The sequence below is a fragment of the Trachemys scripta genome, chromosome 1 (genome assembly GCF_013100865.1).
Source record: "Trachemys scripta elegans isolate TJP31775 chromosome 1, CAS_Tse_1.0, whole genome shotgun sequence".
Taxonomy (NCBI): Eukaryota; Metazoa; Chordata; order Testudines; family Emydidae; genus Trachemys; species Trachemys scripta.
The window spans coordinates 318,487,486-318,509,156 of NC_048298.1; the positions used below are offsets into that span (position 1 = coordinate 318,487,486).

The following is a 21,671-nucleotide window of genomic DNA, read 5'->3' on the forward strand; positions in this document are numbered from 1 at the left end:
CCCCACCCAAAACACCCCCCCCCCACACCCCCCCCCCCCCCCCCCCCGGTCTCTTGACTGCCCCATCCAAAACCTCCCTGCCCCTTCTCCAACCCCCTGGCTCCCTTGTTGTTGGCCTTCGGTTCGCCTAAGGTCTCTGTGAGCTTGCTCAGGAACTGCCTGAGCCATTCGTCCCGGCACGCTGGGGAGTGGGGGAGGAGCTCCAGACTGCCGGAGCGATCTGCGACTGCAGGGAGGGAGGGAGGGAGCTCTGCTGCAGGGGGGAGGAGGGGGAAGTGGAGGAGGGGCTCTCTCTGGCTGTCAGAGCCCCATGTAAGTGGCACCATCCGGCCGGCTGCCCTGTTAGCCGTGTCCGCTCTGCATGGGGGGCGGGGGAGGGGGAGTCCGGACATTTACAAATTCCCCTCGGACGCTATTTTTAGCTCAAAAATCCGGACATGTCCGGAGGAATCCGGACAAATGGTAACCCTAGTAAATACATTTTGCACGAAGAAACTTGACGTTAATTCTTTTTGGTGCCTGGCTCTTCCTTAGCTTTAGTATGCCTTGTATCCTCTTGTATCTTCGGAATTGGATACAGCTCAATTAGGTCATCTCTTCCTCAAAGAGTGGAGGCATAGCTTTTCTAGTACATGTTCTTAAATCACTCTAGTTGCTGTATGTGTGGGTAATAGCTTTTTTCGTAAGAATACTTGCCACTTCCAGAGCATTTCTAATCTTCAAAGCCCTTAGCAAACATTATATAATTAAATTCAATGTTGAGGGAAATGGAGTTGAGAACCATCTCCCATGTGCAGCCTCGTCAATCTTCTGTCTAGTATCATGCAAGAATTTCTTTTGAGTTCAGTATTTCTCTCTATTCTGGCAGTTTGGTTGCTCTGAAGTATTGTGTCAAAAGTTTGAGCACTATTGCCACATGTTCTTGTATAGATATGTAAAGTAGTCAAGGTTAGAGTTCTGAGTGTGGGTTTTTGTTTTTGTTTTGAATGTCCTGTCATTGGCCAAACTTTGTGCAGTCTATTAGCAAGCAACATAAAGGACTGCTAAATCAATCCAACTGATATGGCATGTTAGCCTCATCTGTTAACGAGTTGTAAAACATGCAGACAGTCTTTTAAAGATAACTAAGTCAAGGCCTTCAGCATCTAATCTTGTAAGATAAAGTAAGTTAATATGTTATCCTTGCTAATGCTAATAAAAGCATGTGACGTTCCTTTGCAGGAAAAAAGAATCCGAGTCTCTCAGCCATTAACAAGAGGACCAAGTGCCTTTATACCAGAGAAAGAAGTAAGTTTGCAAACTAAAACTACTCTGCATGAGTAGTAACTGCATAACAAAAATATTCAGGGCCAGAGTCAGGCATTCTTCATCGATTGGGCAGTACCTAGTCCATGTGGAGTCCCATTGAGAGTCCAGTGCAGTTATTTGTGGACTAAAGGACCATTTAGTATGAGCATCAGAATCTGGCCCTCAGTGGTAAAAGTCAAAATTTGCTCCTTATCTTCAGGTAGCACCCATTGACTTGTAAACTAACTTCTGTCTTTAGATGCAGACATGCAACGCTCATTAAAGCTGCGGGACCTGCAAACGCATTGTAAACTTTTTAGGAGAAGGACTCCTCTATTATTTATACAGTACCTAGCACAGTGGAGCCATGCCTTGCTGTAGTCGTTAGGCAGTACTGCAGTATTAATGTTTAGTAATCTGAGCAGGATCTGACTTTCAGTTTTCACAAAAGTGAAAGTGTGATTAATTTTGTGGAACACAGCTATGTCCGTAATAAAATTTATACTTGCAAAGGTGCAAACTCAGATTGGCCGAGTGAGTAATTTAAATGTTTAAGCCTTGATTGCAGATTGCTGCAGTATACATGCAGATTGCTGCAGTATATGTAAAACTTGCATGCATAGTTCTGTCTAGGAGTCAGATCTTTACAGGAAAGCAAATTGTAAAGGCAAGTCCTGCTTCTTTTTTTTCTTAAAAGAGCTAGTAGCTGCTAAAGCCAGACAATTAGAATAATAAAGGATGTAAAAGTTAAAACAAAATAAAGGAAAGGCAGGGCTGTAGTGTTTCTTGGAATAGCTCTCCAGTCCTAGGCAGAAGGAAAAGAAATTGCAGGATCCCCACCCAGTACTCGGGATGATACAAGTATTGATTATTCACAAAATCCTGTCTGTGGGGATTAGAGAAAAATATGGGAATGAGCCCCGGATTGATTTTTATCAGGGAAAGGGGTGTGTGTGTGTGTGTGTGTGTGTGTGTGTGTGTGTGTATTAACTATGTTTTGAGCCTTTTAATGGTATTGTGTACATTTTAAATCTATAAACCCTAAATGGTTTGATGATATGGTTCCTGAGATAATGCTCTTCCCAAGCGGTATTGCCACAGTTAAGATCAGCAAAGGCACTTTAAAAGGGAGAGTGCTGCTGACTTGTGAGGGGTCTTGGGCTCTGGAACTTGCTCCCCGTCCTGTAGTCTTCCAGAACTCAGATTGGTTAATTTCTAGGCATGCTGCAATATCCATCTTTTTAGTGGGCATTTGGTTTATAGGAATCTGAGCTGAATGTCCATCAAGTTAGGGTCTTTGGTGGTCCACAGTGGGATATAGTTGGTTAGTTTTGCTGTTGTGGGACAGTCCAATAATCAAATGAACTATACTGCAATTTTTAAATTTTGTACTGAATGTTCCCAGTAACATGAGCCACCGAGGCTTGGGATAAGCAATGGATAATAAATCACAGAATTCTATTCTTTTACTTACTGAATCCCGCAGGCTACACTAATAAGTGGGAATATGCCTTCCGTTTTAGGGGTCATTTCTAATAGCTATGTTTAGGAATCATGTCTAATACTGTATGCCAAAATATGAATTTCCAGGGCTATAATATATTAGACCCAGGAGCAATAAGGAGCATTATAAAGACTAAATCTCATGAAATCCTGCTCAAATATTTGAATCTCAAAAAACAAAAAAGAAATTTTAAAACGTGCACTGGAAATGGAGAGGTCGGGGAAGAAGCAAACAAGGATACAGGTTAAATTGCTGCTTGCAGAGAAAAGATCAAGGCAACCAGACTGAGTTACTGCTAGCCAAAGTTGCAAAGGGGAGTGAAAAGGCTTCCACTGATATCACACAGGGATCTGAAAAGCTGATCTTAAAAGCAAGCCTGTAATGAGAACAATGAAGTTTGGATAGCATGGAAAATGCCATAAAGACAGATAAAAAGCAAAAAGTGAATATTTTGAATATGAACCATGTAGGTTTTGAGAGAATTCTCTGAGCTTACTGTATCAGTTAAAGTCTGGCGTGACAGGAAGAGTCCTGGGATACCATATAAAAGAAGTTAGGGTATGTCTAAAATGTATAGCGGCACTGTTCTAACTCTTCAGTGTAGAGACTACTAACGTCTCCTGTCAGCATAGGTAATCTACCTCCCTGAGAGGCAGTAGCTAGGTCAATGGAAGAATTCTTCTGTTGACCTACCACTGTCTACACCAGGGTTAGGTCAGTATAGCTATGAAGCTATACCATTGTAAATTCCTAGTGTAGACCAGGTCTTAGCCTTCAGAAAGGAGTATAATTCTGCAATTACTATCCCATAAGCTTATCTTGTTTCGCTAAGGAAATAGTGGAACAAATATTCAAACAAATCACTAAACTTCTGTACGAAATTAGAACTATAAACAGTAAGCAGTGTTATAAAGACTAAAATTGCTGGGCTGGCTTGACTTTGTTTTTGTGATAGTTATCAATATATTGGATGAAGGGATACACTTGATATAATTGTAATTTAATTAAACATGTTGGTACATCTCAAAGCTTGAGAAATTAAATAAAACTGACTTTGGTAAGAGCGGTGTGGAATAGATTGAAAACAGAAGGAGTGAAGAAAGAGGTAATGACAAGCATGCAACAGAAGGTGTAAAGGTACTATAGAAATCTGAAAGGGCCTTTTATTGAATCCACAGATGTTACTAATTTGCAAAGTAGTACAAATACCTGTTAGAGCAGAAGAGTAATACTTGTTGAACTAGTTACACAGTCAAAAAAATACGAAGTCAGCCTGGAAAATGCAAGCTGATATATCTAGGGGGAAATGATCCAAAACCACTTATTGTGGAGATAATCCAGAGAAGCAGCAATGCTCAAACAGAGTGTAGTTCTGTAGCTGTCTATGCAAGGCACAACAATACATGACAAGTCCTTTCTCTCTTCAGAAAAATGTAACTGCACGTGAATCAGTTTTCTGTTAGGAGTACTTCCTTACAAGAAAGATGCTGACAAGCTGTAGGAAGTGTAGAGAAAACTGGCAAAGATGATCAGAACTTGAGGAAGAAACATACAAGAAAAGATTGAGACCAATATGCATAGTTTTCCTAAGAGACTAGTAACTGGGACATACTTCTATAAATAATTGAAGGGTGTAATCACCAAGGAGTGAGAGGTATTATTAGAGTGGTGTATAGGGGTATAACAAGGACTAATGGGATAACATTAAGAACAGATTTAGGCCTGGTCCCTGACTTAAAACTTATGTCAACCTACCAACATTGCTCAGAAGTGTGAAAAATTCACACACATAATTAAGCTGATCTAAGCCTCAGCATAGACAGCACTGCGTTGACAGAAGCATTCTTCTGCTATCTGCCTATCTGCTGCCTCTTGGAGAGGTGAAATTTCCTACAGCTTTGGAAGAACCTTTTCCATCGCTTGTAATAAGTGTCTACCCTACAGCATTGCAGCTCTGCCACTGTAGCGTTTCTATGTAGACAGGTTTCAGGGTAGCAGCCGTGTTAGTCTGTATCCTCAAAAAGAACAGGAGTACTTGTGGCACCTTAGAGACTAACAAATTTATTAGAGCATAAGCTTTCGTGGGCTACAACCCACTTCTTTGGATGCATATAGAGTGAAACATATATTGAGGAGATATACATACACACACACATACACACACACATACACACACACATACACACACACATACACACACACACACACACACACACAGAGCATGAACAGGTGGGAGTTGTCTTACCAACTCTGAGAGGCCAATTAAGTAAGAGAAAAAAACTTTTGAAGTGATAATCAAGATAGCTCAGTACAGACAGTTTGATAAGAAGCAAGTGTGAGAATACTTACAAGGGGAGATAGATTCAATGTTTGTAATGGCTATATGCATCCAAAGAAGTGGGGTTGTAGCCCACGAAAGCTTATGCTCTAATAAATTTGTTAGTCTCTAAGGTGCCACAAGTACTCCTGTTCTATGTAGACAGTTAGTCTGAAAAACAACAGAACGTTTCTGATGGTCAGAACAGCCTCCCAGGAAGAATGGTGGAAGGCCCATTGCTTGGTACGAAGAACAAAAAGAGGTGTTGCAGGGAACAATTTTTCATGGAAAGGTAATGGGACTAGTTAACTAGATGACTGAAAAGAGACTCTTCCACCTCTGCCTTCTGATTCTACAAGCTAAAACAAGGAAACCTTAAGGTAAAAAGAGAAGGTGCAGTAACTTGTTCATATTGGGATGTGTGTATATTTTATTCCTTAAGAATAAAACTTGACTTGTCGAGAAACATTTTTCTCTTTGCCAGTTCAAGATTTTTGTGTTAGTTTGTGATGTAGTAACGGAATCAAAAATTCAACAACAACCGAGCTATGTTCGATAGTTGCAGGGATTTTATCTTTTAATTCCTAGTAAACCAGTTGGAGTGGAAAAGAAGGTCATGCTATTTGTAATGATAAACTAGCTACCCTAATGTTCTATTATAGGGAGTTAAAGAATAACTCTTGGTATTCTAGTCCCTTTCTTGCAACTTTTTTTTCCACAGATAAACATGTTTAGAATGGTTGTTCTTTGGTGATAAAACACTGGCTAATAGCTGCTAATGTTTTTTTGTTAAGGCTTGCATTTCAAGAGCTACCGTTCTACCACATGATTTCATCTTGTAACCCAAGGTCAGGGTTGGCTGGAATGGTTTGTAAAGAACAGTTTAAAGAAAGCATTAAATTCCTGTATTTAAATAATGTTGTGAGCTTTTAAAAAAAGTAGCATTTGATCTCTCTAATTATACAAACCTAAAACTGGTAAGCGGCAGACAGACCACTTCTCTGATTTAGTTACATAACCCAACTCCTCCCCATATTAGCTTAGAAGTAACGTTTTGGGGCTGAATTCTCAGTTGGTATGTCAGCATAGATACGTTGACGTCAGTGAAGCTATGCTGACTTTCACCAGCTGAGAACATGACCTTTAGAAGGATTTGTGGAAAACTGCGCTTCATTTTTATGGAAACATGTCAAAGTAACATATTGAGCGTACAGCTTCTTTAGATTTCTTATTCTTTAATTTTGTTAAGCATTTTCTGTACGTATATATGCACAAACATCCCAAAGTCCACAGAAGTTGGAATTTGCATGCACAATTGAATTATGTAGGTATCTGGGGTTACTTGAGGGGAGAGTCTATCTTAGTTTATCAGTTTTAGATTGTCTACTTTGCTCTTAAGGTTATGCAAGCAAATGGTTTGAATGAACGTACTAACCTTCTTGTGGAAGAATACTCAACATCTGGTCGCCTGGACAACATCACACAGGTCATGAGTTTACATACTCAGTACTTGGAGTCTTTCCTCCGCAGCCAGTTCTATATGTTGCGTATGGATGGGCCCCTTCCTTTGCCTTATAGGCACTACATTGCTATAATGGTATGTACCAAGAATCCTTATATTAACACACATTTTCCTCCCTGTCTCCTTAATACCCCTCCCAAAAAACCCCCAAAACCTTGTTTATAAATAGACCTGCTTTAACAACTTCCTATGGTGCAAGCTCTGCAAGCCTGAGTCAGTTCACTTAGGCCAGGTCTACACCACAAACATACATTGGTATAACTAAATCGCTCAGGGGTTTGAAAAATCCACACCCCTGAGCGATGTAGTTATACCGACCTAACCCCCAACGTAGACAGCGCTATGTAGAAGCTCTCCTGTCAACATAGCTACTGCCTCTCACGAAGGTGGATTAACTATGCCAACAAGAGAAGCTCTCCTGTCGGCGTAGTAGCGTCTTCACTAAAGCGCTACAGCAGCATAGCTGTAGAACTGTACCTGTAGACAGGCCCCCAGACTCTGAGACTTGCTTCTGTGTGGTGTTTTTGCAGTGCAGATGTAACCCACACACCTCCTGAGTGTGGTGTTCTGTCCCATCTAGTGCCACCGAGACCACTTTAGAGAGATTAACGAGTCTGCCCTACAGCTTTAGCTAATGGTCATGTAGCTTTCAGCTCTTGCAGTAGAGGCTTATGCATTTAGCTCCAGAGGTCCCAGGTTCAATCCTGCATGCTGCTGACTGGGGTCTGTGGGTGTTATAGACATATCTAAATCTGCTGCCCTTGTAATACCTCTTCCTGATTGTTTTAACTACTTTAGGCTGCTGCCAGACATCAGTGTTCCTACTTAGTAAATATGCATGTTGATGAGTTTCTGAAGACTGGAGGGATTGCAGAATGGTTGAATGGTTTGGAATATATCCCACAAAGACTGAAAAATTTGAATGAAATAAACAAACTTCTTGCACACCGACCCTGGCTGATCACAAAAGAACATATTCAGGTACGCATCAAAATGTACATAGATTAGCAGTATAATTTTATTAATGAAAAGTGGTAAATAATATGCAAATATCTACTTAGGCTTTATATTTTTGTTTTATAATTTCATTATTAAATGAGAAATCTACATATTTAGTAGAAATTCTGAAGATATTAGGATATTAAATAATTGTATGACTATTCAGAAAATGTTTTTCCCCCTCCCCACCCCAAAAATGGAATTAACACGAATAATTCAAAGTAGAAAATAGGACAGCATATGTGCCTTTATTAGGATGGGGGTGGTTTGGGATGAAAGAAAAATTATTTTTGGAGGCAGGGAGTCAGAGCCATCCCATCCATATACATTCTCATACACTTTCTATGTTGGTCTCTAGAGCTCATATATTTACTCTCTCTATTTTGTTCTCATTTCAGAAACTTGTCAAGACTGGAGAAAATAATTGGTCTCTTCCTGAATTGGTACATGCTGTGGTCCTGTTGGCACACTATCATGCCTTGGCAAGTTTTGTATTTGGTAGTGGCATTAATCCAGAGAGAGATCCAGATACCTCTAATGGTTTCAGACTTATAGCAGTCAACAAATTCTGTGTCTGTGATCTTGCCAATGACAACAACATCGAAAATGCATCCCTCTCAAGTAGCAACTTTGGGGTTAGTGTTGCAAGAGTATTCTTTTGCTTGCTTCTGTTTTGTATTAAGTTTTTTTCCACTCTTTCCTGTTTAAGCCTGAATTTTTTGTTTCTTTTGTATATACTGTTGGAATGCTAGGGTTCTGGTGGCATATAAGATTTTAGCTCTGACAGTTTGCAATATATCAGATTCAAAAATCACATAATTCTGATTACAAGCTTCAGTTGCAAAGTGATTTTTAATAGCTGATCTCCTGAATTACTGGGTAGATTAGGGCTTCTTTTTCTTAGAAAGCTGGAAGCCCTAACTTTTAAATAGTATAAATCGCTGTTTGAGCTCCGGAGGCTCATGAAATAGAGGGTGCTGCGATCAAAATGGGAAAAATTGCAACATGATAATCAGAATTGTGATCTATTTAAAGTCAATGATCTCAAAACTGGTTAATGTATGAAATGCTTCTGCAGATGAGACCAAGTACTTACTTCCAGGATCAATAAACTTTTTTTCAAACAACTTTTTTTTTTTCCCCGACCCAATCAGCAGAAAGAATTTTCACCTCTAGTTAATTATATTGTGTAAATCTGGGTGTTTGTTACAAATCTAATTTTGTAATGCTTTGAAAAGGAGGCCTTAAATTGTACTACAGGTTGATGTGCTAGGCTATTTTGGGGGGTCAGGGACCCTTGGTGCATTTTAATTAGTAGTTCTTAAGTTCACTGCTAACAACAAAATAACTTTTCACAAGTAAGAGATTGAAAGGACAGAGAATAACAGATGTAGGTTATCTGAATGATAAATGCAGTAGATTGCAACTGGCCTTTTTTGTCACTACAAGATGTAGTTGTAATATGCAGTCTCTTCCTTGTAATATTTTTATCTTTATATGTAAAAGCAACTAGTTTGGGTTAATAAAACGTTAAAATAGAATACTGATTTACTTTCCTAGGCTGGGCTTCTGTATTGCATAGACAATATGACTCATTAGTAAGATGGCTGTCAGCAGCAGTAGAACCAGAAAAGTCAATTTTAATATTAAAAACTGTCTTCCAGAATACATGTCAATGTTTATTCAGGGATAAGTGAATTTTTCTGAACCTTCAGAATGTTGCAACATGCATTATGGGTACAGTTTCCTCTTTCAAACAGTGTCTGCATTTCTCAATTACCCCTGCTGCAATAAAACAGTTTGATAGGCTTGAATAGTGCTCTCTGGTCCGCCCCTTTTCACTGCCTTTCCTTGTAACTTTTTAGGTATGTCTACACTGCAGTGTAAGCCCAAGATCAAGCCTAACCCCACCCCTTCATCTACACACATCATGCTAACCCAGGGCTAAGACTAGGGCTGTAGGGAACAAGCCCAAATCACACCGGGACTCAGGGTTTGAGCCCTATTGCTTTGCAGCTTCACTTAACTCTTGTTCTGGGTGTCTGCCAGAAGTCCCACAATCCCATGGGCTTAATCCTCTCTCTGCCAACAATCTTTAGTTGACTCAATTGAAAATGGAAGCCACCCTTCCCTGCATGCAGCAGCAGCTCAGTGAGGCAGCATTAACCCTTCCATAGGGGGGAGGGATATCTCAGTGGTTTGAGCATTGGCCTGCTAAACCCAGGGTTGTAAATTCAGTCCTTGAGGGGGCCATTTAGGGATCTGGGGGGCGCGCGCGCACACACACACCCAACAACTGTCAGGGACAGTACTTGGTCCTGCTAGTGAAAGCAGGGGACTGGACTCAATGACCTCTCAAGGTCCCTTCCAGTTCTATGACATAGATATATCTCCATCTATTGTCTTCTAATCATGGAGCTGCAAACACACCATCAGAGAGCCTTCTATGGTTGCAATGGAGGCCCAACAGAACAAGCCGTTTGCAAAGCGTGCAGCAAACATGGAGGAGACAGAAGCCACACCCTAAGCCTGGTAAGTCTGACTCCCATTTAAAGTTTATTACAGTAATGGGAGGGATTTCTACTCTAAGAACCAATGCAAAAGTTTTGAGAAGCCCTGGCTACTAGCATGTATCGGCGAATGGCAGATTGTATCCCAGCACCTTGTCATCCCCCTTTCTTCTCTCCATTCTTCTTCCCTGCCCTCCCCCTCCCCGGTGGAGTTCAAAATGGCAACTGGGAATTGCAAACAATAAAAACCTGCTTTTAAAAGGCTTTTTTTTGTTGTTGTTTTTTTTTGTTTGTTTGTTTGTTTTACACAGATGTTTGCTAGGGTCATTCATGTTTTCCTTTAAGTAATAATGGCTTTAAGTTTGTGGCTCTGTATTCATTCAATGGTCTATGCAGCTGCCTGGAAACAGTGAACTCCATCCGTGTGTGTGTTTGTGTGTTTCTGAAACTGTATTCTATTTTCAAATCTAGTTCATGTCAGTTAAAGGTAGTCCAGGCAGTCTGTGGGTGACAAAATGGTTTCTCCCAAGTGTGACTGAGGTATGAATTTTTGTCCAGAAATGTGCTGTGGAGGGGGAGTAGGAAGACTGTGGAGTTCTGCGTGTTTGCATGAGGCATAACAGGGTAAGCCATGTGTATGCAAGCTAATGCAGCATTATGTTAATTTCCTCATGGATTCTGACCCAATCCTGGTTGCTGATGGCTGCAAACTTTTTTCCTGAGGTAGGATCTCCAGATTGATAGTCACATGGTGGGGAAAGGTGTATTTTCCAGGGTCCCCCCCAGTAGCTGACTAGTCCACTCCACTCATAGATATGCTGTTCAGTCACTATACATTTGAATACTTTTCCTGTATACACTGCAGGTTTCCCACCAGCAGCTTGGAATAACATCAACCTTTACCAATAGGGCACCACAAGAACAGTTATGTCCTCCAAAATGTGAAAGGCATGAAAGAGAGAATTTTGTTGCAAGGCCACTTTCTGTTCACTCCCTCCCCCTTCCCCCCAGTAGTTGTTCAGTTTTCATAAAAAAAGAAAAAGCTTATAATTTTAAACTTACAGAAGTGCAGCGAAAATGGTAACTGATGTTACCCAGGATATATCCAGAGAGATTCTGTGGACTGAAGCATCCCTTTCACAATATATTTTGGTTCAGTTTTGAAATGCAACGTTTTATTGCCTTGAGATTCTATAAGAATCAATTGTGCTCCTCCACTGAGCTATTTTAGACAATAACCCTTTGTTTCTTGTACTGTTTCAGCCCTCTTGACCTCCACTGGCTGTTATATATCCAGAACTTGACCCCTACCCCAACATACCTGCACAAACCATGCCAAGCAGAAGCGTTTCCATGATGAAATTATGGTTGAGGTTCTTTAGAGGGTAGACAAGCAGGTCCGGTACCAGCAGCAAAGGGATGTAAGACTGGAGCAACAGCATGCTGAGAGGCAGGAGGAAAGGCTTAGGCTTGCCACACCGCTGGAAGAAAGAGTTTCAGCAAGGGAGCAGGCACTTTCGTGTGGTTCCTGGAACAAGACCGGCAGCTAAGGGAGGAGGACGGAGCTCAATAGTGAACTGTTGCAGAGCCCATCTCCAACATGCCTGGAAGAGCATTGGCAGCTGCTGCCTCTCACACACCCCTGCAATGTACCCTCAGACCAGAAGTAGCTTGGGCAACTCAGTGCTGGGCAAGGCAACTAAACCCCACGCAGCCTTCATTTGCGAACCCCTCTCCCGTGGCTACCTTCATCCCTGTTCTCGCGGTGCCAAGTGCATGGAAACCAAAGAAAGAAGGAGAATGTAGGACCAGGGGACACGCAGCAGTAGGGCGTCTGTGTCATGTTTCCTGACCTTATTTTTCTTTGGAAATGTTCTCCTGTTACTTGTTTTGGGGTGTTGTACTGGAGGCTGCCCTGCCTAGCAATAGATGACTGTTGTATTGTTTTAACACCATTTATAAATAAAGCCTTTAATATCATCAAGAAAGTTTACTATCATTGCATCACATGATACAATCATGATTTGAGATAATAAAGCTAAAAACAGTATCAGGAGCAATTACACATTACTAAGCAAACACTATTCCTCATGCATTTAGGTACAGTGATTCACAGTGCAATACCTTCCTTATATGAGCCTATATTGTGATTCACCACCCCCCCACAATTTATTATTTTTTCATGTCATTCATAAGTTTAATTGCATGGCAATCAAGCCCAGACCTCTTCCCCTCACAAGAACATTTTTACAGGTACTATTCCCCCTCTTCCACTGAGCCATGCAAGTTCATAATGTGGGAGCACAAAGCATCCCTGACTTCTCTTACCTGGGTGCAGGTAGCTCCAGCTGTGGTAGGTACACTTTCCCACTGAGTGTACTGATTCAGCAACCCATCACTATCATAGGTCCATTCAGGGGGAAATGGCTCACTTCTGGCTTCACAAAGATTGTGAATAGCATAGCAAGCCACAGAAATGCGGACAGCACTGATGACACTGGCATCCAGACAGGTCTGTAGAGATCTCCAATGGGATTTTATTTAACTGGCCAAAAGCAGGTTCTACCCATATTCTACAACCATTCTGCACCTGCTGAGTGTAATTAAACCTCCTTTTGCCAGGGCCTCTGAAATCAGGGTATGGTTTCATAAACCAAGGCAAAAGGGGTGTGGGGGGGGGGGGGGGGGGGGGGGGGGAGTTGAGATTCAGGGTGCCCCAGAATAACGGTGTGGACAGTAACTGTTTAATACAATGTCATTTGGGGAATAGTGTGCCATCCTATCCGTGAATGTAGACTCTCAAGCAGCGAAAAACTTTTCTTCATTAACTCTTCCAGTGCAGCCCCTGATGACATTCATAATTCGGCCTCTGTGGTCTATGAGGGCCTGCATAACAGTGGAGTAGTACCCTTTGCAGTGTAGGTGCTCGTGTGCTCCTTGAGAAGGGCAAACTATGGGCATGTGAGTCCATCAGTGGCCACAGCACAGTTAGGAAACCTCATTCTCTCAAAGCCAACAATTACCTCAGGAATATCTTTAATGCCTGCCACTTTGTGGTAAACCACGTGCCCGATTGCCTTAGAAAACCCACAGTTGACTTTCCAACACCAAATTGATTGACAACAAACCTGTAGCAGTATGGGGTCGCCAGTTTCCAGATAGTTATGGCAACCTGCTTCTAGATAGGCAAGAGTGCTCTTGTGTGTGTCTTTACGCTGGTGACTCAGAGCAAGCTGCTCACAAAGCCCCGAAATGTTGCTTTCTTCATGCAGAACTTCTGGACCTGCTGCTTGTCATCCCAGGTCTGCATGACTATATGATCCCACCAATCTCTGCTTGTGGGCATGCGCCAGTTTATGTAGGGGGCATCAGTGACTATGCTGATTGTACTGAGCAGCATCTGCCAGTATGAGTCTGCCATGTCTGGATACTTCTCTGCTGCCACCTCCTTGCTCCATCATGAAATCTGTCAGGTACTTTTGGTAGATCAGAAAAAGCCGCTAAAATGTCTGCCAGTGCCTCAGAGAAGCTCTATCTGTTTATTGACACAAGTGAAAACACAAGAAATTCTGCAAAAGGCACATCCACCATGTCGCTGCCCCTTGTAGCTCGGAGCCCACATATCAAAATGTCTCCCTGCAGGCTATGTTGGCAGGCTGTTCAAGCTTCCTTTAATGAGCAGCATGGGCAATAAAATTTTCTGACTGTGCGTCATAGTCAAAGGGCTAGAGCAGCCACGTTTTGGGAGGGTGCTAGGGACTCTGGGAGATGGTTGGTTTGACTTGGGTCATTGTGCTGCAGTGTGGATATCAGGACCACAATTTTGAGGCCGGGATACAAAAGTCTTAACGTACGATTAAAATCTGTGTAGATGCTCAAGCCTAGGGTTCTCTAACACGGGTCAGCTGACTCGAGTCCTACTAACCCTGGGCTTACATTGCAGCATAGACATACCCTCTGTGAAAGACTTTTTTCATATAATGCATTCAAAGTATATGTACCATATGCTGGATTTTCAAGGTTGCAGATAACTTTTGAGAATATTAAATTTGAGCTTTTACTTCTCGACAGCTATGATGCCATTTACTTTCTAATTTTCCAAAATATTGTGGTTTTTTTTTTTTTTTTTTTTTTTCCAGATTGCAGATTCTTTGAGTGAGCTGGAGGCCTTAATGGAAAGAATGAAGAGGCTGCAAGAAGAAAAGGAGGAAGAGGAGGCCTCGCAGGAGGAAATGGCAACTCGTTTTGAAAAGGAAAAGAAAGAGAGTCTTCTAGTAGTCACTGGAGGTACTTCACCCTCTCTGCCTCCCCTTCTTTCTCTGCTCCATTATAACTAGAATTCTCCGGTCCAATCCAATTAGTGGACTTTAGCAGTTACTCTAACTCTGGATTTTCACAGGTTAGTAAGGCTGGCTCATGTGTCCCTACCTGTTTGATTCAGATTTCTTGATTCTCAAATATATTAACCTTCATTGTTACTAAAAATTCAGTCTTCTTTTGTTAGTAAGAAACTTTCACACAACTTCAGGAGAAACTGCTTTTTCATAGTGCAGTTCATTAAATCCCAGTTTATTCCTTAATAGGATTTTTGAATAGCAGTCTTCTACAACATTTTCAAATAGTGTTTTTGGAAAGTCCCTTGCTAATAGTCTTGAAAGCTGAAATTTTCTGTTCAATAAATAAGTATAGCACAGACTGTGGCAACGCAGACTTCCCTACATTACTCCATCATTGAGCTTCAACCTTCTCCTGAAGAGACAATCTCAGGGAGAGGGGGGGAAGGAGGATGGATTGAAATTATCTAATTTTGAGATGTTGTTTTGTTATCCTGTAGCCCTGTCCTGTATTGTGATGGAGGTTTGTATAGAACATTTTTAATTTATTTCTAAGTTATCCTTCAAAATTCAGAGTTGGGGAATCTGCCTTGCTATGTTTCTCTCTTAAACTCCTGAGGATAATAGTTTCATCCATTGACAAAGTATAGCTGAAGTCTGCTTAACATTACTCCTGGGGGAATTCTGCACCCAATATTTTAAAATTCTGCATATTTTATTTGTCAAAATAACAATATAATCACATCAGTTTCAATTATTTTGGTAATTTGTTTCAAAATACCTGTCAGCAAGTATGTCTGTAACAATACAGACAACAAAAAAGATTCAGGAAATGTTTTTTGACAAATAGATTCCTTACTAGGCATATTAATACAGAATTTTAAGTAATTCATTTAAACTAGAGAACAGAACCATATTTCCTGGACTCCTCAGAAGCAGTGCAGAGACTTGGGGGAGTCAGGGGTAATGGAGGAGCAAAAAGAGAGGGAAGTAATTGCTGGGAAGGAGCCTGGGTATAAACTGGAAGGGTTGTTGTGTATGGGTGGGGAAGAATATGGAACAGGTTGGGGGGGGGGGGGGGGGGGGCAGGGACGGAAGGATTATTCGGGAGTGTCCCCATGGAGACCCTGGCTGACCCCTAGCCTCTCCCATTCAGTCAGGCACATCTGCCTCTGTGCCCCCATGTGTCCTTGCACCCTGTGTCCACATGTGTCCCTCAATCCCCATTCAGACACCCCTTCCCCATATGTCCATGCACTCCCTGTCCCCATGTCTCTCTCTGCCCCCACTCAGCCATCCCCCTTCTTCCTGTAGCCCTGTACCTCTCCCGCTCTGCCCATGTGGCACTGCACCTCCATTCCCATTCAGCCCCTGCCCAGTCTGTCCTCCCCCACTAGCCCTTATAAGCCCCTGTCTGTGGTCCCCACCCCAGCAGCCCCATGCTGTCTGTCTGTCTCCCCATATCTCCTGTCTCCTTGACCTGGCCCAACAGGCACTGTGAAAAAGGCAGGCTCTTTCTCTTCCCTAGCTGGCTGGGGCTTGCCAGGAGCAGCTGCTGTGTTTTAGCACCACAGTGCCCTCTGGTGGGCAAAAGATGGAATTGCATCAATTTTTCAACAGAAGTTATTTTCTGCAAAAAAAAAAAAAATATATGCGTGGCAAATGAAATACGCTTGTGTACAGTGGCGCAGAATTCCCCCAGGAGTATAACAAGTATGTGACATTATCTAGGGTACAATCGGGACTGTTGAACAGCTGTGTCCTCTCAATTCTCCAACCTAGGGTTCCTTTTACACTGCTTTGCTGTGAGAGCAACCACTCACAACACAACCTCCAGCATGTAGATTACTCCCAGCTGTATTGTGAATGCTATAGCCAGCCACTCCTGAATTATATTGCAGAGCAACACCAGCAAATTCCCAGTCCTAGACTTGTCCTCAGAAATGTGCGTCTCGCATTACCTAGCCCTCTCTTGGGCAATACAAGTTCGTATAAAGTCTGTCATTTTATTAATAGAAAATGATATCCACAAATCCTGTTACCTCAAATGGAGTTTCCCAAACACTTCAGTCCAAACACAGCGGTCTAGATAAAACAATAAAATAAGTTTTAAGTACAGAAAGATAGATGTTAAGTGGTTACGAGAAAACAAAAGGTAAAACGCAACTAACATGTAACTTAACAAGCTAAATGAATTCAAAGCAAAGGTTTCTCTCACCACATGCTTTTGCAGTCTTACTGCTGGATGCCTTTCAGCTAGGACCCCTCCCCCCAGTCCAATGCTTCTTTCCTTGTCCTTCAGGTGTTCTGGATGCTGTGGGCAGAGAGAAAGGGAGGAATCACTTGGTGTCTATTCCCCACTCTCTCATATTTTTTCCTCCTATTTGAGAATGATCTCCAGCTGAGATTCAAGAGACAGAATGTCTGTGGGTAGGAACCTCCAGCTGTTCCTTTGCCAACGTATAAATTTCTTGCTCACACCCTTCTTTCCTGCCAAAGAATGGCTGCTTTAACCAGGTGATAGTCCTTTTGATTTTTGTTGACACCTGGCTGAGGCATCAGTTTGCCTTTTTGTCTCTAAGGAACTGGTTTGTGCCTGCTTTTCTAAATTTGGAACATGCCTCAGTTATGTCATACAGTAGAATTTTATAACTTTATTACGATGTTGCCATATATTTTACTAGGACAATAATGATCAGCAAATTATGAGTTTTCAAATGATACCTCACAAAGCATACTTCGCACAAAATTTATCATAGTCTTGTAAAAGGGATGAACATAACGGTACAGACTGTCACAATGTGGTACGGTAGATGCTGGCTATAACACCCTTCACAATTACAAACCTTGGGCTAAAGCGAACCTGATCTCTGGATCCCTCCTCCAGCCCGGGGCCAGAGGAGCTCTCTGCCCTCCGCTGCAGCCCCAGCAGGACTCTTTCACTAGAACAAACCGCTAGCTATAACAAACAAATGGCTTGGATCCCTAGGGGTTCATTATGGCAAGGGTGCACTGTATTAGTATTTCTTGGGAACTGTAGTAAGAGAAGATGGCTAGAGATGCTATGCTTCTTAGCTTAGCCTTTTTTTTTTTCTTTTCCTCAAAAGGTATTTCATAGGTACTGAACTGTAAGACTCCAGTAGTTTTTCCCCAAACACTCTAATGCTAGAGTTTGTCGTATAGCTGCAGGAAGCAGCAAATAGGAAAATACAAACTGTTAACCAGTGAGAATTAAATCTAACGTGAAATAATCTTCAGAGGTGATTACCTGGGGCAGGTGCCATGCAAGCGTTTTCCCACACAGTTATGTATTGATTGGTTAATGAGCCAGAGAGAAGATAAAGCATCCCAGTGATTCTTAGATTAACTGATTTTTTTTTTTTTCTTTAAGTGTGAACAGTGGACATCTGGCAATTTTTCTGTCAGTGCATGTGGAAGTGAGCCAAGATTTAATATCAGGGTCAAATGCAGTCAGCTATGTGGTAATCAGCTCCTGTAAAGGTAGTTACACAATCAAGCCACCTGTTTGTTCGGTGGAGATGAATTGATTCCTGCTAGAGAACCTGTCCTCATTTAGTAACACATTGTTGGAGCTCTTCAGAGATGCATAGTTACTGTAACTCTTGGCATAAGTTCGGCTTGAAGCTTGATGAACTGTAGAGTTCACTGCTTTCATGTTGTTTTGAATTGGTATCTACAAGCCAAATCTTGTATCATTTAGTTCTTCTTCAAATGATGGTCCCTGTATGTATTCCAAACACGGGTGTGCATGTGCGCCAGTTGCAGGAGCTGGAAAGTTTTGCAGCAATGACCGTTGTCCCTCACATGCAATTGTACGTAGCCTCGTGGTGCAGGCAAAATTATATGAGGCTGTGCAGGATGACGCCCCCTCAGTTCCCTCTTACTGTTGCATGGTCGGAATTGGAATCCTCGTTCCTCCGTGCTCATAACTTGCTTGCGAGAACACTTGTCCATATACATAATTAGTGTTTCTTTTTTCTTTACTATATTTAGTTAGTGTTAATTGGTTTAGTTAATTGGCCCTCACCCCTCATTAAGTCTATATGAATGCTTACCACAGCTCACAGGTGTTTTTGTTATGTGGCATGTGCTCTCATAACACTTTGCTAGTTTTGTATATAGTAAGAAAAACATGAACTACAGTTGTGTGTTGTAACTTAAGGTTTTTTGTTGTAAAAGACATACCACTCCTTTCAGTCTTATATAGCCTGCTGTAATCTCAAATTCAGTAGAGCCAAAACTGAACTTACCTTTTCTCCCGAACCCTGTGCTATCTCCATTCACCGTTAATTGAGTCACACCTTAATTCTTCCTAACACTCTAGGCAGCATTAGGGTCATCTTTGATATCTACCCCCTCAACCAAGCTATGACTAAGTCCTAACCTTTCTTTCTTAGTCTCCAAAATTGAACTTTTCCTCCCTAGTCTAACAACTAAATTACTGATCCACTCCCAGGTCATCTCAAATATTCACTATTGCAATCTTCCCCCTCTCTGGTTTTCTTGTTACTAACCTCACTCCATCATCCCACCCTGCAATCTATTTAAAAACATCTTGCCCATTGTTTCAATGAAGGGTTTTAGAAAATCTCTGAAAAAGGGAGAAGTGTAAAAATAAATTTAAATATTTACTTGCAAAATTAAGAATCAAAAACTGAAACTCTGGTCCGAAGTAAATCCAGCAAATTACTATGAATTAGACATTGACAAATGTACACAAGTGTAATATCATAAACTGAACGGAAATTGATTGAAATTCTCCCAATAGTCTTCCTACACCAACATGTTATCCTCTTCTTTGTACACAGAATTAGTTGCAAACTTTAAATATTGTATTCGCACGCCTTGTAGTCTTTGTTGAGGGAGAGGATCAGAAGGCTACAAACGGCCTTCATACTTATCTGTCTTAAACACAGCATTTTGCTGTCCTTCTCAGCATTTGATGATGAAATGGTTTCCACGTCGGATGTCTCCCGTTATATCGAAGATCCTGGTTTTGGGTACAAAGACTTTGCCAGGCGGGGAGAAGAACATCTGCCAACATTCCGAGCTCAGGTACTTAAGTGCACTTATTTTTTAAAATAAATTAACCCCAGCATTTTAAGGGTATGTCTGCACGAACACTTGCTGTGCAGAAAGCTGGGGCACAAATCGATAGCACACCAGCATGCCTTGCACTAACTGTCTGTGTGGACTGTGCTGCTGCACTCTAAAAGTTCCCTAGTGCCCTTTGATGTACTGTAGATTTATGCCCCAATTTGCTGTGCAGCACGTGTTCATGCAGACATGTCCTAAGTCTTTCTTTACTGGAAAAATAAGATGTCGTAGTAGCAGAAGATCCTCTGCTTGGACATGGACATTTAATGAGGATGAAGAGCCTGTCTACAATGAAAAGTTAGATCACCATTGCCAAATCCCTCGGGGGTCTGAAAAAGCCACACCCCTGAAGCACACAGTTAAGCCAACCCAACCTCTGGTGTAGACAGCGCTAGATCAATGGAAGAATTCTTTCAACCTAGCTACCACCTCACAGGGGTGGATTACCTACAGCAATGGGAGAACCCGTCCGGTCACTGTAGTGTGTGTTTCTACTGAAGTGCAGTGCTGCAGCTGTGCCACTGTCATGTTTTAAGTGTAGACATAGCCCAAGTAGATAACTGCTCTTTATGGTATATTTTCATATTTGTAGCATTTTGTTCAGTCAGCTGTTAAATATCTCAAATGAAGAGGCTTCCATCACTTCACTTGGATGACTAGTCCACCCTCTATTAATTGTAAACCTCAGGCCAGGGGGTACTAGGTCTTCTGTTGTGTTAGCAGAACAAGTGTATGTAACAGACATCTTTTTGTTATGCCTTGCACTATGGGGTCCGAATCCATGACTAGGACTCTTATGCACTATTGCAATACAAATAAAAAAAATAGGGACAGCTCTAGGTATTTAGAACAGATCAGTGACTAACATCCATTTGATCTCCTGGGAATCTGATATTAATAAACTGCAAGTTATGGGAAAATCTTGAAACATGTCAGAGCACTTGTAGACAAACCAAAATAGGTGCAAAAAAATTCCTTGGTAAAGCAAAGGAGTCATGATTCCTGTCAGCAGACATACTTAGGGCTAGTCTACACTTGAAAGTTAATTTGGATTAAAGTAGAGTGTGAATTTAAAGCACAGTAGCTATTCCTGAATAACTCAATGTGTTGACAAGCCCTTAGATTTACAATAGTCTGTGCTGGTCAGGATGAATTCATGCTGCAATCTTTCATGTACAGTAAACCATGTTTTGGGAGGTGACGCAAATACCCCTTGGGTGTGTATTGTGGACAAGGATAAGGCAAAGTTTTTGTGTCTGAGATCAAAGATACTGCTGACCTTTTTATGAACTTTAGAAGGCTCCCCTGGGGGAAGGCTGACAATTGTCATTGACTTGAGACAACGTTAGGCATGTACAGCACTGCTTCAGAAAAGCTTTATGGAAGGTTGCACTGAAACCGAAATGTCTCTGCCTGCAGGCAAGGGTGTTAAATTACTGACTTCCAACTTCAAAAGTTTCACCTTCTCCAAAATAGCTAACTTGTTTAATAGCTGCATGATGGTAGAATGTGAGACCTTTTACCCAAATCAGATCTTCTATTGTAACAATTATATCACAGAATCATCCAGGGGCCCCAGTGATGGAGCAAAGCCTCATTGTGCTCGGTGGGCTCTTCATGACTATAGGATGAGCGAATACCTGCCCCAAAGAGTTGGTTTGAAGTAATATCCTGTGAAAGTGTTGCTGCTCAGGCACAGCTGGCAGCATTTTTCAAACTAACTCTTTTCCTTAGTCATTGGTGCAAGAGTGAAGTCCTGTCTCTAAGGAACAACACGTCGCCATGTTTCTGCTCTGGCTCATAGCTTTCCAAAGCAGCAGTCTCTGAATACTATCAGTGTGAATATTTTCCAAGTCTGAACTAAATCTGCAGGACCTAAGGACTAAAGCAGAACTGACCAGGAAAAACTTACTGATTAAAATCTTCCTTTTGGTGGGGGGGCAGGCACGCAGGTGAATTAATACATTCATAAAGCAGAATGAGAGACAAAACAGAGAACAAGATCTTCAACTGGGGGAGAAACCAGAGGGAGGATCAGGTGGGGAAGGCACTATTTGCATATTTATGCATCGCTGGTGTA

The 21,671-nt window shown here is 41.7% G+C and overlaps 1 protein-coding gene across 2 annotated transcripts in view; it reads left to right on the plus strand.

Moving 5' to 3' along the window:
* The window catches only part of SESN3 (sestrin 3), an 86,787-nt gene that overhangs the window by 49,583 nt on the left and 15,533 nt on the right, over nt 1-21,671 (plus strand). Inside the window, exons 2-7 of one of the 2 annotated variants that reach the window (XM_034758918.1) lie at nt 1,222-1,287; nt 6,508-6,705; nt 7,429-7,611; nt 8,028-8,264; nt 14,279-14,426; nt 19,431-19,549. In XM_034758918.1, the coding sequence (XP_034614809.1) occupies nt 1,222-1,287; nt 6,508-6,705; nt 7,429-7,611; nt 8,028-8,264; nt 14,279-14,426; nt 19,431-19,549 (951 nt within the window). Of the gene's footprint in view, nt 1-1,221; nt 1,288-5,226; nt 5,489-6,507; nt 6,706-7,428; nt 7,612-8,027; nt 8,265-14,278; nt 14,427-19,430; nt 19,550-21,671 lie in introns of those variants that run through there. The other variant, XM_034758919.1, reaches the window with a different exon arrangement.